General features: G+C 39.8%; 1 protein-coding gene across 2 annotated transcripts; it reads left to right on the forward strand.

Annotated features, from left to right (window-relative positions):
* The first annotated feature begins 2,568 nt into the window (after nt 1-2,568).
* Nucleotides 2,569-11,950, forward strand: LOC135463892 (centromere protein O-like). Of its 2 annotated transcripts, none has more exons than XM_064741355.1 (6): nt 2,569-2,605; nt 4,093-4,292; nt 5,613-5,703; nt 8,355-8,617; nt 9,606-9,774; nt 10,479-11,950. In XM_064741355.1, the coding sequence occupies exons 2-6, from the start codon at nt 4,098-4,100 to the stop codon at nt 10,670-10,672; spliced, it is 912 nt and encodes a 303-aa protein (XP_064597425.1). In that variant the 5' UTR covers nt 2,569-2,605; nt 4,093-4,097; the 3' UTR covers nt 10,673-11,950. The 2 variants fall into 2 exon arrangements, with proteins under 2 accessions (XP_064597425.1, XP_064597426.1); XM_064741356.1 differs by having other exon boundaries at nt 2,573-2,605; nt 4,096-4,292.
* The last annotated feature ends 5,014 nt before the right edge of the window (nt 11,951-16,964 follow it).

Genomic DNA, 16,964 nt, shown 5'->3' on the forward strand with positions numbered 1-16,964 from the left:
AGAGAAAAAAAATCAGACCATATATCCGTCTATATATTATAAACAGGGTTAAACATCTGTAGGTCAGTTAAAACCTTATATCACTCTGAAGGCGGCATACTGTATACATGTAGTTTCATGTCTCACTTCTAAGTTCTTCTACAGCCCTTTTAATACAATTTCCATACTAATTTTGTTGTTCTTCGATGTATAGAGGTACCTTGATCTGAAAAAAGCATACATAGGTCTACACAGTTCAAATATAGCGCTGGCTGTGCGAACTGTCAGACCCTTGATCAATGAGATCGCGAGCTCGATTCCAGCTCTTGCTACTTCGGACGCGGTTTTAACCCCAAGAGGTTCGTCAAGTACATGTACCTGACAAAGGACGGTGCATGACTATGGTTTAATCCGGGCGTTCTGGATTCCTCCACCCATACAACTGGTTGCCATCATTCATGTGGAAAATTCGTAGTGAGTTAATGGGCTCTAAACACCAAATGCCACAATAATAATAATAATAATAATAATAATAATTGGTCTTCAGCAACCTGCGGATGGTCGTGGGTTTCTTCCGACCTCTGCCCGCTTTCCTCCCACCATAATGCTGGCCGCCGTCGTATAAGTGAAATATTCTTGAGTACGGCGTAAAATGTGGAAATACGTCAGTAAATTGCCAAAAGGACCTCAATATATCTGATCGCCATTGTACATCGTAAGGGAAATATTTCTTGATTAGCAATCAAATACATACCAAATGAAATAAAAGAAATTAAACAATTTAGTCAGTAATTCATCATCATACTGCACTACATGGTTGTATGAACATGGCACAGTTTAACAATATCACAGTTCTTATTTATGTGCAAAGTCGCAAAAAAAACAATGAAAAGCGACTGCATGCATTTAAAATATACTTCAAAATTTACTTACAAAATTAAAAGTCCTTTGCTTTGTGACAATATAAAAAGCAAAAATGTAAAAATTGCAATATTTAACCAAACTATATTATTAGCTGAATAGACTTGTCCATCCGGTCTGAGGCTTTGTGTAAGGGTTATAATCTATAACTACACTCTGAATCATGCGACAAGCAAGTACATGGCAGAAAGAAAGGAAAGAGAGAAAAAGGGAAACAGCGAAAGCAGTATACAGCAGTGTACACGTTTTCATGGTGCAATACTTTCGGAGACGGAATCACCACGTATCATGGTGCGATACTTTCGGAGACGAAATGACCACATATTCATGGTGCGATACTTTCGGAGACGGAATGAGCACGTATTCATGTTGCGATACTTTCGGAGACGGAATGACCACATAGTCATGGTGCGATACTTTCGGAGACGGAATGACCACGTATTCATGGTGCGATACTTTCGGAGACGGAATGACCACGTATTCATGGTGCGATACTTTCGGAGACGGAATGACCACATATTCATGGTGCGATACTTTCGGAGACGAAATGACCACATATTCATGGTGCGATACTTTCGGAGACGGAATGACAACGTATTATGGTGCGATACTTTCGGAGACGGAATGACCATGTATTCATGGTGCGATACTTTCGGAGACGGAATGACCACGTATTCATGGTGCGATACTTTCGGAGACGAAATGACCACATATTCATGGTGCGATACTTTCGGAGACGGAATGACCACGTATTCATGTTGCGATACTTTCGGAGACGGAATGACCACGTATCATGGTGCGATACTTTAGGAGACGGGATGACCACGTATGTTGGATATGTTTAAGCTGCAAACTACTGATATAGACCTATGGCGATACATGTAGATGTATATATTTTGATGGCAGAATTGAAAGTACACGTGTAGGCCTTTTACGTGTAGGCCTAGTATGTGGTATACAGATCTTCTCCGTGAGTGAATATAACCATGCTGAATATAGTCTATTTCTTTAACTGCTGTTTTATGTCGTACTCAAGAATATTTCACTTGTCCCACGGCAGCCAGCGTTATGGTGAGAGGAACCCGGACAGACAGTTGAATATAATAAAACCACTGTTCCTATTACATTGAAATTCCCCCCATTTTTTTACACTTTGTTTACCACCATGTAAGGACGTTAATATGATAATTTCCAGCAACAATCATACAAAATAGCACTATTTCTTATGTTCGCGAGTAGGTCTATACAGTTTGTGATGTGTGCAATGCATTCTAAAATAGAGATGTACCTACTGCCTCCGTTGAGATTACATTCAGTACCGTAGGATCACGTAGAAAGGCGTGTGATCTCGAATGGGGTGCAACGATGTGCATGATCGAGTTCACGATACATAAAGGCCTATTTAGGCCTACATATGTAGTATCATGACTTTTCATTTGTGTGTGTGTGTGTGTGTGTGTGTGTGTGTGTGTGTGTGTGTGTGTGTGTGTAGGAAATATTGATAATAATCGAAATATTGATACAACTGGAAAAAATTGGAATTGTACTGTTTTTTTCCACCAGATAAATGTTTCGTGTCTAGCACGATATTTCGATGGTCCGTTTTCGTATATTTTTACTTAAAAATTGAAGTCAAGATTTTTAACACAGCCTGTCAGCATTTGGCGGGGAAAAGAAAAAGCGGTTGACTGAGCGTGAGCGCGAGGTAGGTGCGATTACCTGAAGGCTTTCTCTGTGTGTTAAGATGCGACTGGATTTTTTCGAGATAAGAAATGATTCTTTTATTGCTGTTCTTTGTTTTCACCGGTGAAAGTACTGATTTGGAGAACATTTCAATAGTTGTTCCGTCTATCATGCGACGGTTCCCCTAATCGGAGAACAACAACAACATGATGCAAAACAACTTTTGAGAGATAACGTTACCCGCTTATTTCAATCTAGCAATGTTTTGTCGTCCTCGATCCATGACTCACGGAAAACATTAACAACTTACAATTGTTTGAAATCTAAATGTTTGTCAGCAGCTAGCAGTTTGTATCAATTGTAGTTCTCGCAATCAGTATGACAGGAAAGGGAAAGCACCTCGAACGAGGTATTATACCTCAATTGGGGTACCCCTCAATACCTCAATCGAGGTATTACGCCGCTATAAAAGGTAAACTCGTTCTGCAGCTCCTCACTTGATCAATATCGCCAGCTAAAGTAAGTAAACAACCACAACACAGATTACTCTCCATCGACCCAGCAACCTGTTTTGAAATAATTTAGTAACATTTCATACTAGGCCTACATGAAGTTTGAAGAGCAGACCATATGGAGAAAGCAACCTGTGGATGGTCGTGTTTCCTACGGGCGCTGCCTGATTTCCTCCCACCATTATACTGGCCGCCGGCGTATAAATGAAATGTTCTTGAGTACGACATAAAAAGCCAATCATATAAATAATTAAATAAATAAGCAATATACCTTGCTATTTCGTTTCATTATAGGCTACCTTTACAGGTTTATTTCTACCCTAAATAACTGATATTTTCCTAACTTTTGTTCCCCCACGTGTGCGCTGATTTTCACTCTGTCTGCCATGAACCATGTGACTGCGGAAAGTCGTGTACTTTGAAAGCTATGTAGATATTTCTGTGGTTGTCTAGTTTACATATGCACCATAACACAAGATACGGTAGGCTGTTTGTGATAAACTGATATTATATATTTTTTTTTTTTTTTAATAAAATGCGACTTGTTTATGTTTCGCCAGAAATGCCAATCTTTGCCTTGGGTTTACAACATCACATGGTAGAATCTGCACACAGAAAACAAGCAGAAGGCCTTTAGAGCATTATACATGCTTTCAACGTCTAATTTCATTGAATGACAGTTAATCTGCCCATTATGACCCTGGCGGTGTGATTTGTCACTTAAATGTTCTGAATAACAGAATTACCAGCAGAATATCATTTATGGAACAGAATATTGATTTTTGTCATACTTTAAATTAAGTTTTACCAGGCCAAATATTCCGACTAAAATTACAGTATTGTGATAGGCCTGGTGGCATGCTGCTAAAGTTAGAGTCAGAAGTCATGCCATGAGAAAAAAAAAACAACCTTTCCAAACAACTTTGCTCATGCTAAATTACCCACCTTATTCTCTTGTTTTAGTAGGAGTGAAATATTCTGTTTCCTATTTTCGTAGCAGAAATGAAAACAGTTATAAGCATGGGTGAAGTAGATGTCTTGGAAGGATTGGATGTACTAGAGAAAGAAATAGCAACCAAGTCCCACATACGAAAGGAAAAACAGAGAAGTGCCAGCAGACTTAAAGTGCTGAGGGAAAAATGTGAGTCACTGAGAAAAAGAAAGGAGCACCTGGAAGAAAAACTTCAAAGTGAACTGGTAATGTACTTTCTTGTTTCATGGATATTAATGATTTCAAAGACGGCCCTTGGTTCATTTGTTGTTCTCCTTACAGCTCTTGGACCTTCAGACTTTATAGATCCTCGCTGTTTCGGCTGTGGTCAGTAAGTTTGTCAGATACCTGGGCCTGGTAATTGGAATGGCCGCACTGGTTTACTTGAAGCTAACCATGGATCTCGGCTGTGATCTTTGAATATGGGGGTTAGGAGTAAATCATTGCCGAGGAGTCTTCCAGGTTAAAACATTGGTATTTAAGAACAACAAAAATCAGAAGCAAAAAAAATCCATGTAAAATGAACCAATACATGCATTAACAGGGCAAAACATTTTACCAAGACATTCTCTCCCAATTTTTTTCCACATTTTGCAGCCTTTACAATCAGTAAATCCAAGATGATTCACAGTTGTAACTTACACACACATACCATGTCAACATCATGACCTAATAAATCATTGTTCCTCGCCGGGCATACGTGGTTGACCTTTCCCGACGCTGCTACATGTATGTTTTGATCAGCTGGTTGTCAGTTTTGGGGCTAAGGGTCTGGGGCTAAGGGTGGCCAGCATCCCCGCGTGTCTGTATACATAAGCCACCCTTAGGTCGAGGTCTCAGGCTGAGGGTGGCCAGCATCCCCACGTGTCAGTATGCATAAGCCACTCTTAGGCCGAGGTCTCGGGCTAAGGGTGGCCAGCATCCCCGCGTGTCAGTATACATAAGCCACCCTTAGGCCGAGGTTTCGGGGTAAGGGTGGCCAGCGTCCCCGTGTATCAGTATACATAAGCCACGCTTAGGCCGAGGCGAAATGACCTACAAAGATACATCAACAACTTTCATCAACAATGTACTAGTCATTAACTCTTCTTGCCTTCATTTTCAAAAGAAAGCTTATGATTCAGCAGCTAACTGACAACATGTGGAAAAGCTTTGCGTAGCATCTTTTTGACACAATTCGGGGCCTCCATGGCTCAGTTGGGTAGAGCGCTAGCGCAGCCTAATGACCCAGGAATCTCTCACCACTGCCTTTGAAAATTGCCTTGAAAATAATTAACTGGCAGTTCACACAAAACAGGTATGATGTGTTTGTGTACAGGTACTTGAAACATGATCTGTATGTGTAAATAATATATTTGTGTACATGTACTATAAGTCCAATCGGTGTGTACATTATGTATTAGTATACATGTACTGTAAGTCCAATCTGTGTGTTCATTATATATTTGTGTTCATGTGCTGTAAGTCCAATCTGTGTGTACATTATGTATTTGTGTGCATTATATACAGTATTTGTGTGCCTATAGGTCATGGATTCAGAGGAGGGGATTATCGAGACTGTGACATCTGTGTGGAAGTCAAGACTGGATGAGTGTCTCAAAATCTACAGATTAACAGGTGAGTTCTAGTTATAATATAGCAGTACGGACCAGAAATCAACAAGCATTCAGGTAACTTCAACAAATCAACGGTTGGAGTGCTCCGTATTTGAATAGTCTCCAACGCAAGAGATCAGAATTTTGGAGGTGATTTGGCACTGGGTAATTTGAGCATTATGGTAAACTACTTCAAGCAGTTTTCATAACAATTAAAGCTGTCATCCAACAGTGTTGCCAGGGTCCAGGAGACTAGACTTTTACCACTTCTGGTAGCCTGGTGCCTATAAAGCTCATGATAATGGTAAAAAACACGAAAAAATGTAATGGAATGTACTGGATTTGAACCCTACACTGCCAAGCACCATTTACTATTGGCCAATTACTGAAGACTGGAATAGAGAATAGGTGGCTTTGATCTTCTGCTATTGCCCCAGGACAAAAGGCAGAAAGAACATATTGTTGTGAAGTTGGGAAGAAGACAGGAAGAATACATTGTGGCAGAGCTGATGAGGGTTCCCACAGTAAACTGCATTAAATGGTTTCATGCAGTCTAGCACAAAGCTCCTGTGTTATTTACATAGGATGTGTTTGTAAAATTTTTCTAGGTTTTTTGGTCAAAATTTGCGAACAACACAAAGTACAAAAGTAATTCTTGCAGATTTGTAATTGTGACATCACTTGGTACCAGATAGTGTATTTATTTAATGATTTTAATCAGTTTTAAAAATTGACCTGCTTTTGAACCAAGTTCATTGGTCAGTTTTGGCCTTACATACATACAAGACTTCACAGTTTTTTACAATAAGGTTTGGGCCACCTAAAAACTGTAAACGAAAAGTTTATCTCGACAGGTTTAGCCATTTTGGAGAAAAAGATTTTTATTAGCTCATCAAATAAAATTCAAAATGGCTGCTAAATCACGTGACTGGTAAAACAGTAGAAAACGTCAAAAGTTGCTTTATATGTTCCTGCATGTTCCTTATTAAGACCCCAAAGTTTGGTTTTTCTACTTTTACCAGTTTTGGAGATATTGCATGACTTGCCCAAGAATAATAATAATAATAATTTGAGCAATTTCAACAGGTGTCCTGCTAGGATGCTAGCGTGGACCCCTAATAATAATCCGAATGATTTCAAGAGGTATCCCGCTATGATACTAGCATGGACCACTAATTATTATTGAATTTTTTTTTGTTGGTTTGTATGTATGGCGATTCATACAAAGAAGAGTGCTGTAATTTGTATACAAAGATCAGTACTGTGATATCCATACAAAGATCAGTACTGTGATATCCATACAGAGATCAGTACTTTGATATCCATGCAAAGATCAGTACTGTGATATTCATACAAAGATCAGCACTGTGATATTCCTACAAAGATCAGTACTGTGATATCCATACAAAGATCAGCACTGTGATATTCATACAAAGATCAGCACTGTGATATCCATACAAAGATCAGCACTGTGATATCCATACAAAGATCAGTACTGTGATATCCATACAGAGATCAGTACTTTGATATCCATGCAAAGATCAGTACTGTGATATTCATACAAAGATCAGCACTGTGATATTCATACAAAGATCAGCACTGTGATATCCATACAAAGATCAGTACTGTGATATCCATACAAAGATCAGTACTGTGATATCCATACAGAGATCAGTACTGTGATATTCATACAAAGATCAGTACTGTGATATCCATACAAAGATCAGTACTGTGATATCCATACAAAGACCAGTACTGTGATATCCATACAAAGATCAGTACTGTGATATCCATACAGTGATCAGTACTGTTATATCCATACAAAGACCAGTACTGTGATATCCATACAAAGATCAGTACTGTGATATCCATACAGTGATCAGTACTGTTATATCCATACAGAGATCAGTACTGTGATATCCATACAAAGATCAGTACTGTGATATCCATACAGTGATCAGTACTGTGATATCCATACAGAGATCAGTACTGTGATATTCATACAAAGATCAGTACTGTGATATTCATACAAAGATCAGTACTGTGATATCCATACAAAGACCAGTACTGTGATATCCATACAAAGATCAGTACTGTGATATCCATACAGAGATCAGTACTTTGATATCCATACAGAGATCAGTACTGTGACCCTTGTACAAATATCAGCGTTGTCATTTTTTACAGCAACAGTTTATTTATGATTTCAGGTGATATTGAATGATGAACTGCAATATTTAGAATTATCCAACATAATGTTGTTTACAAAATGTTTGTCGTTCATCTCTCTTTGATTTTAGTACGTCGCTTTGTCAGTTGCGGTGTGTGCCATTCATGTTTAAAAAAATGTAACAGTATTCTGTCACAACATTTACAGTCAGATGTACCCGGGCCTTTTCGACTTCATAAATGTTTTAAAATCCAAGGGAAATCAGGCGTGGCTTTTTAAACAACTTAAGGAGTGTAAATATTTGTGGGGTTCTTTTCTGGTCAAAAATAACCTACAATTATATACACGTAAACAAAATGTCAAACATGTCAACTGTCTTCAGTGACCATCACTTGTAGACCAAAAACCTTGACAGTTTACAATTTATTCATCTAAACCTTTATTAAATGTTTTCAAAAGAAATTTCAGTTTGAATTATCCTTCTATTTGGAACTCCATAACAGGAATATCAGCCAGCAGCCTCGATGAGACGTCAATGTTAGTTCGCTTTGATACGTCATTTGAGGGGCAGTTCCACGAGCCATACTTCCTGGAACTTGTGAAGACTCACCGCATGATGATTCGCCAGCACACCATTCCTGCGTTTGTGCCAGTACAGTGGCTGGTAGAACGATACTTTCCAGACAGCCTGCAGGCTTTCTTGCGACTGATAAGCGACCACCTTGTGGCATTTGTGCGCAGACGAGAAGACCTGAAGAGAGCTCAAGTGAGTTGAGCCGATGATGCTTTTATCTCTTGAGAAAACTGCTCTAAAACAGGAAAGGTTATTGGTGTGAAATGAAATATTTATTTCATTGGTGTTTTACGCCGTTGCCAAGAATATTTCACTAATACATGTACAACGAAGACCAGCATTATTATGGGAGGAAACCAGGCAGAATGGCAAACCGAGGGGGGAATCACACGACCATCCACAGGTTGCTGGCAGACCTTCCCACGTACAGTCAGAAAGGAAACCAGCATGAGCTTGACTTGAACTCACAATGACCGCATTGGAGGGAGGCTCCTGGGTCATTATGCTGTGCTGACAGCAGTTTGGGAGCCCAAACATTTTCCATAATAAAAGTGGCTGTAGATATGGCCCTAGATATGGCCCTGTAACCACGGAGGCCCCCTAATCAAATATAGATGAATATATAAACAACCAGCATGATGTACATGTGTATTTAGGATCAGGATACAATTGTTCAGAAAGTGCTGTATTCTCTTTATATGGTTAATAAGCATTCAAGACAGTCCTGCATTCTGCTCAGATTGTCCATGTGTATTCAAGACAATCCTGTGTTCTGCTCAGATTGTCCTGGTGTATTCAAGACAATCCTGTATTCTGCTCAGATTGTCCTGATGTATTCAAGACAATCCTGCATTCTGCTCAGATTGTCCATGTGTATTCAAGACAATCCTGCATTCTGCTCAGATTGTCCATGTGTATTCAAGACAATCCTGTGGTCTGCTCAGATTGTCCTGGGGTATTCAAGACAATCCTGCATTCAGCTCATATTGCCCATGTGTATTCAAGACAATCCTGTATTCTGCACAGATTGTCCATGTATATTCAAGACAATCCTGTATTTTACAGATTGTCCGTGTGTATTCAAGACAATCATGAATTCTGTTTTTTCGCATTTTAATACTTTTTTCAACCAAGACAATTCTGCATTCTGTTCAGTATTGATTTTGGACATTTGTTTCAGGAATTACTGCAGATCCGTGGATATATCATCGGTGAAATATCATACACGCTAGCCGTTGATGTTGTACAGTTTCACACAGAGCGTGATACACTGGCAGGTCCTGCTCTAGATGTTGTACTCCGCTTTAACGATCTGCTACATTTGACACCAAGTTCAGCCTCAATCAAAGGTTCGTTTTTTAAATTATTTATTTGATTGGTATTTTCCACTTATACAACAGAGATCTTTGTAATATATTCCTTGTTAACAAAACACAAGTGCACATAATGGTAGGTTTAAAGAGTCTAGATATTCATTTTAAGGTCTTTGTCTGCTCAGAAAGCAAACCACCACTGTTAATACATGTATTACATATCGTCTTCACTTTGGTTAGTTTGGTTACATGCAAATTATTTCCTTTCAACTGGCAGACTGGACACCTCAAGGGTAAGTTCAATTCTAGCCTTGGATAGGACAGCCTTGCTGATACTGTTATGGTTTGTTTATATTTGTTTTAAGATTTCTTCCTTGTATCGTTGAATAGGAATATGTGCTTGTGCAGTTGTTGTATTCACTTCTCATGATATTTTGAATTGTTATAAATTCTCTGAAATTTAATTCCTCCTGTGCACCAAAGCACTGCTACCATGATGTAGTCAAGCTTATCAAGGGAGACAACTTCATCTCTCCGGCTTCTGTCCAACATTGAGGCAGGCATTTTCTGTTTTGAAATTTTCATTTAATAAAGCAAATAGAAAAGGCTAGCTTGTCAGTTCTCAAATGGAGAGGAAAACCTTCAAAACATTTAAATTATATAACTGAAATAATCTGATCACCAATCAAACAAATGAATAAGTTAACCAATGATATTAATTTAATTTCTCTTTGCTTCAGCTATAGGAGAGCCAGCGGAACCCTTGGAACAGATAGAAGACTGGCAGAAGCTGTTGATGTCTGGTCCTCCTTCAGAAACTTTACATTTTCTTTGCCCTGAAAGAGAAGAGGAGAGTGCTGATCAGTCAGAGATTAGTATGAGTGACTCAGAATCAAGTGCTCATCTGTCACAGAACACTGTCAGTGACTGGTAGATAATAATATGAGTGACTTCAAATGAACTCATCAGTGACAGAATAGTATCAGCAACTTAAAAAGATTAAGTGCTATAAACATATTTATTGTGATGCCAAACTAAAACGCTATGCCCGGAGACACAACTCGTGAAACCCCACAAAGTCACGGTATATTATTATCATACTACAGGACATGACATCCGACCCAGTCACAGTGTATTGTTTTTATACTGACACCAGACGACACCCAACCCAGTCGCAGTGTATAAATAGTATGCTGACATGAGACATGACATCCGGCCCAGACACAGTATATTATTATCATACTGACACCAGATGTGACACCTGAGACAGTCACAGTATATTATTATTATACTGACACCATATGTGACACCTGACACCGTCACAGTATATAATTATTATATGAATGTCAGACACTTCCCCCAAATATGTACATGCATAACCATGAAATGAACTCTCCGGGTCACAAATTCCAGTTATAGGAGAACTTTTACAAGACAATGAAATCAGGAAATCATGCATCATCCTATAAACAAATTCATAATTTCGTAAATTAAGGGGACGAAATGTGTTGGAAGACCTAGTAATGTGATGTAGACACAATGAAATCTACTACACCGTATAACAATACTAAATGTATTTTGTTAAAAGCTCAGTACTCAGTCATGCAGGGAGCCGAAGTGGTTAGAGTGCCAGCATGGCGCAATGACCCAGGAACCTCCCACCAATGCGGTCGCTGTGAATTCTAGTCCAGCTCATGCTGACTTCCTCTCAAGCCATACGTGGAAAAGTCTGCCAATAACTTGCGGATGGTCGTGGGTTTCCCTAGGGCTCTGCCTGGTTTTGCCACACCATATTGCTGACTGTCGTCGTATAAGTGAAATATTTTTGACAACGGCTTAAACCACCAATCAAATAAATAAACCAATACTCGGGCCTTCCGATTCAGCGTATGCGTTTTAATTGTTAGCGGTGATTCGACACTGAGTTTGCTCAGTCTAGTGTTCGTTGAAGACCACGAGTCTTCCAGCAATACGGATGGTTTATGTGCATATTTGTATCATGCCTGTAGGACGACAACACACGTGTTAAAGTTTGTCAGGAACTCGCCAAATGGTCAGTACCACTCACACACGGGTTTGTCAGTTTTCTCTGCTCATAAAACTGACCATCATTGTGTAAGTAAAATTCTTGATATGCATACATGTATGTATGACATTAAACAATAGTGAAAATTATACGAATATGGAAATACTGTATGCAAGGGAATGACGGAGGAGGTTTTCAATATGACTGCAATGTCTTGACAGTTTAATATACGTAAGATATATATGTGTGTGTGAGGGTCTGTCATCAACCTGCGGATGGTCGTGGGTTTCCCCCTGGTTCTGCCCGGTTTCCTCCCACCATAATGCTGGCCGCTGTCGTATAAGTGAAATATTCTTGAGTACAGCATAAAACACAGATCACATGAAATATATATATGTGTGTGTGTGTGTGTCGTTGGTTTTTTTTTTTTGGTCATATGACGACGAGGAGTCATTAGGTGCGTGTACATGTACTGTGTCTTGTTGTGGCAGGGCCAAACCATGCCGCCAAATTGTTGCTGCCACTGAAGTATGCCGAAGACACCAGACATGACACTCCACCTACTCACATTATATGAACAATGGGCCATCCAGTCATGTTTCCTTGCTCTCTCTCCCGGTGCTGAGTGCTAAGCAGGATAGCAACAGGCACCACTGTTAAAGTTTTTGTTTCACCCGACCAGAGTTTCATCCCAGGTCTCCCAACTTTGAGGCGGACACTATAGGCGTATTAGGCCACCGGAGTGGTCCCCACCAAAAGTAATTCTGATTTAAGTTGTGTAGTTTAAGTATATGGGCATTGCATATTTCTGAATGTGACGACGTTTTGTGGGCTCTCAGCCCACCTTATTATAGCTTATTTGAAATGTTTTCAATCAGGCATGTATGCACCATTCTGACTTATCGAATGTAGATGGCCTACTTAACGCTTGGAGTAGGCCTATACTGAATTTACGATGAAGTGATCCAGATAAACCTGCACAAACCCTCTAACAACAAGAATCCATTTACTGGATTGGCGATTTGCGCCGTACTCAAGAATATTTCAGTTATTCCACGAAACCCAGCATTATGGCCGGAATTACATGGGAAAAGCCACGATCATCGGCAAAATGCTGAAAGACCTAGGGCCTACATGTGTGCACTCTAGACCGATGAGGAAGCCAGCATGTTTAACCTTTTGAATCGAGAAGTCAGACATCATTCATGCCTACATTCTGGCATCATTCAGATACAAAAGACTATAGCAAAAGCAAATTAAAGTAAAACCAAAGCAGTGATCACACTGAATAGCGGGTTGTGGCAGGTTTGTAAGCTGATAGTGTTAACCGGCACCTGATTTTTTTCATGGCATAGGCACACCGCCAAATTGTTATAGGTTTAGGGCTATCAGTTTTCGATCTGCGCAATAATGTGTAGGCCTAAAGACGTGTCTGTTTGGAAATTAGTAATTCTAGACTGCGAGACTGATTTGCAAATTCTCCATTATAGTGTTGCCCTTATAGGTTACGCATATACATGCGTAGGCCTGTCTTAGCAGTAGGCCTACTCCTATCCATCTACGCAAACGGGCGAACTATAGTTTCATTGTCAGTTCAGAAGGAGGGATGAGTTAAAATTCAATGAAGTCAACGGTTCAAATCAGCCTGAAATACAAACATGATAGTGCATCAAGCGACGTTCAAATATCAACAGTTTTGAAGTAATAAAACTGTACTCGATAAAACTTCTTGGGTAAAAGTTCAAATAAAAGAAATGTCAATTTTCATGACTAAAATGAGATCACGAATAAAAGATGGACATTACGCACATTAGCTGTCACTTTTGGAATTTAGCAAAGTGTCACAAATTTAGTTTATCCACATTTTTCACAATTCTACCAGAACGAGTTCGGTACTTTGGGCTATCTGCAGGTGGGGAGTAACTGCTGGTCGGTTCACATAAACACTGTAGGAGTGATCGCTGCTGGGTGTTGGTTGGGACGAAGTGATGTTGGTTCATCTCTGGACTTGGTTGTAGATCGTAAGACTTGGAGATTCCTCTTGTATCGTTTACCATTGTCAGCTTCGATCTCAACTGTCTAGGGACGACAGCTTGGCGCCATTCCTTTTTCCCCGGTTTCGATTGGCTGCATCCGTACGGTGTCACGTGGATTTAATTGCGGCAATTCTCGGCGATCATTGTATCTAGAAGCTGTTTTGGCACGCTTATTGCCTTGACGTGTCAGACCACAGTATACAGGCGGACGAAGCCGGTGTATTGTAGTAGGCAGGAGAGTTTTTTCTACGTCTTCCAATCAGGCGTTGTGCTGGGCTAGTTGTCAAGCCTTCTGTGGAAGTGTTGATTTAACAAACTAAGCTAAGGGTCTTATTCGGAAACTTGACTTCTTTTCATGAGCTTTTTGGCGATCTTAACGGCTGCCTCAGCTGCTGCATTAGATTTGCTGTTACCAGGGCTGGAAGTAGTATAAGTGAAGTTCCATTTTCTACCGAACGATACAAAATCGCTTTTGTAAACTGAGCCCCTCGATCAGAAATCACAGTGTCAGGAATACCGTGTCTGGCAAAATGATGTTTCAGTTTTGTGATGACAGTTGCAGATGAGGTTTCTGGAAGGAAATCTACCTCCGAGAAGTTACTGAGGTAATCAACGGTGACTAGGTAAGATCTGTCACTGATGGAAAACAGATCACATCCGACTTCTTCCCATGGTCGATTTGGAATATCATGTATCTTGATCGGTTCAGGTGATTGCTTGTCACTGTATATTGAACAGGGCCAGAACACGAGTTCACGTGCTCTTCTAATTCAAGAGTTTGTGCCCATATGTCCTGCATGGACGTAGCCTTTCATGTCTGGTCTCATCGTAGCAGGGATGGCGACACGTTCACCACGTAGAATTACTCCATCTTGTACAGTTAATTTAGCTTGCCACTGTTTAAATATGCTTAGTTCAGGGCCTGCTGTCTGCCTCTGCCTTAGAATGTTCGAGAATACCCTCAGTTCGGGGCCTGTTTGTTTACAACAAGTGTTCAAGAATTTTCTTATTCTAGAAAGACCTATGAAAGCAGGTCAAAAAGAGGAGAAAGGAGAATTATTGAGAGTTTTGGATGCTTTCGCTGTGTGTTACTTTAGTAGGCCCTTTGTGCTGAATTTTGGTGTCTTTATAGCCTCTGGCTTTGTTATATCCTGTCTCCACCGAGCACTTGTTCAGCCTGAACTTGTATATTTAATTTGTGCTCTTGTGTACACAGTGCTTTATTAGTACACGGACCCTGTCTGTGGAATTTTGTGTATATTTCGTCATACACTCAGTTATTTTTTAAGCATTGTGGAGTATATGCATCCGTTTGGACTTGACACCGCTGTACATGTAAGTACTTTAGTATTTGTATAGATACTGCTATCCTTTCTTGTTAAATTTAAGTACTTTAGTATTTGTAAAAGTCTGTTTATCTGTTCTTGTTAAACCTAATAAATTGTTGTAAAATAAAATCTGCTGGTTTTGGTTACTTTTTTGTGCGGCTAAACTGTCGTGTATCTCAAATAAGCCATCTCTTTATAATACAGACAGTTTGGGTCGTAACACGTATCTCATCCGAACGAGAATCACTTATAGGAAAGAATCTGACGTTGTTCACATTAACAGCCTCAATGTCAAGTTTTTCTAGTAGAGGTGCTCTAGATAATGTGTCTGCCACGGGAATAGCTGACCCAGGTTGATACGTCAGACGAAAGTTGTAGGCTTGAGTGCGTAGAAGTAGAGCTTACAGACGTTTTGGAGCTTTAGACAGTTGTTTGGAGACGATGGCTACCAGTGGTTTGTGGTCTGTGATGATTTCGGTCAGTCGGCCATAGGTGTAGTGATGGTATTTTTCAAGTCCAAAGCTGACCGCTAACATCTCTTTCTCAATTTGCGCATAGCGTGTTTCAGTGTCTGCTAGAGTATGCCACTGGTTTTCCACATTGGAAGAGAGCAGATCTCAAACCATACTCACTAGCATCATTTACCAAGACCAGTTCCTTATTTGGATCATAGTACGCTAGCACAGGAGAGTTAATAACCATGTTTTTAACTTTGACAAAAGAGTTCTGTTGGCATTCAGATCATACCCAATAACTATGAACTACAACAATATGTATAGGACTAACGCTGGGAATAGTGGTGCATGTTCCCAGGGCGAGTCAATAAATGATTCGTTTTGCACTAAGACCCATTTCCATCGAAATACCGGATATATTTGAGAGCATTAAACGTGGTATTTCCACCAAACCGTGTTCTATCCAACTGGACGATTGTTTGACATCGAATTCCCAAAGCAAACATTTAACTATTTCCAAATGTGGACATACCAATTGTCTTACATGTCTATCATTTGATACATCTGTCACTTTTATTTCCTCACTGACTGGTAAATGTTATTCTGTTAATTCGTACGTTAACTTAAGTTGTATTGCGTCCAATTGTATTTACTTGGTAACATGCAAGAATTGTGGTCAGCAGTATGTTTGGAAGACCACCCAGAAACTACATCTACGGGTGAACGGGCACCATAAGTCCGTGCGCAAGAAACAATTGCTAATATACAAGCATTTCTCTGCCTCCGACTATGACTGGGACCATTTCAGCATTCAAATAATAGAATCGGTTTATCCATCAACAAATGAGACTGATGTCGAATTTTAACGTAAAATCCGTGACCGTGAGCTTTTCTGGATGCTAGAGATTGGTTCAGTCTTCCCATATGGGTTGAATGATAATGTTATGGGAATCGGCAATGTAACATCTAGCCAACCATATGACTCAATGGTAACAGATTTATTCAAATACCATAAACGTAGACCTCGCAGTCATGGTAGGAGGAAGTTCAACAGAAACATGATTCACAAAATACGTTACAGTTAGCTATTTAGTAGGATTGTCGTATGACACCAATAGCATGCATGCTCTACGCACAGTATTATATGCACTGCCACTGAACTTGCTAAAACAGGTCGTTCAAGACGTATCCAATAACATGCACAATTTGAATGTTCCACCTCACCTTGTACGTCTGTGTCAAGACATATCGTATTTTCGATTGTATCGCCCTGTAACTACAATTTAAACTCAACACGATCGACTCTTTCTGAAGATAAAGTATTTAGACAGTGGCCTTGATTTAATTAATCTACCACGTATCTTTAATGAACCTGACGTTC

The sequence above is a fragment of the Liolophura sinensis genome, chromosome 3 (assembly GCF_032854445.1).
Source record: "Liolophura sinensis isolate JHLJ2023 chromosome 3, CUHK_Ljap_v2, whole genome shotgun sequence".
Classification (NCBI taxonomy): domain Eukaryota; kingdom Metazoa; phylum Mollusca; class Polyplacophora; order Chitonida; family Chitonidae; genus Liolophura; species Liolophura sinensis.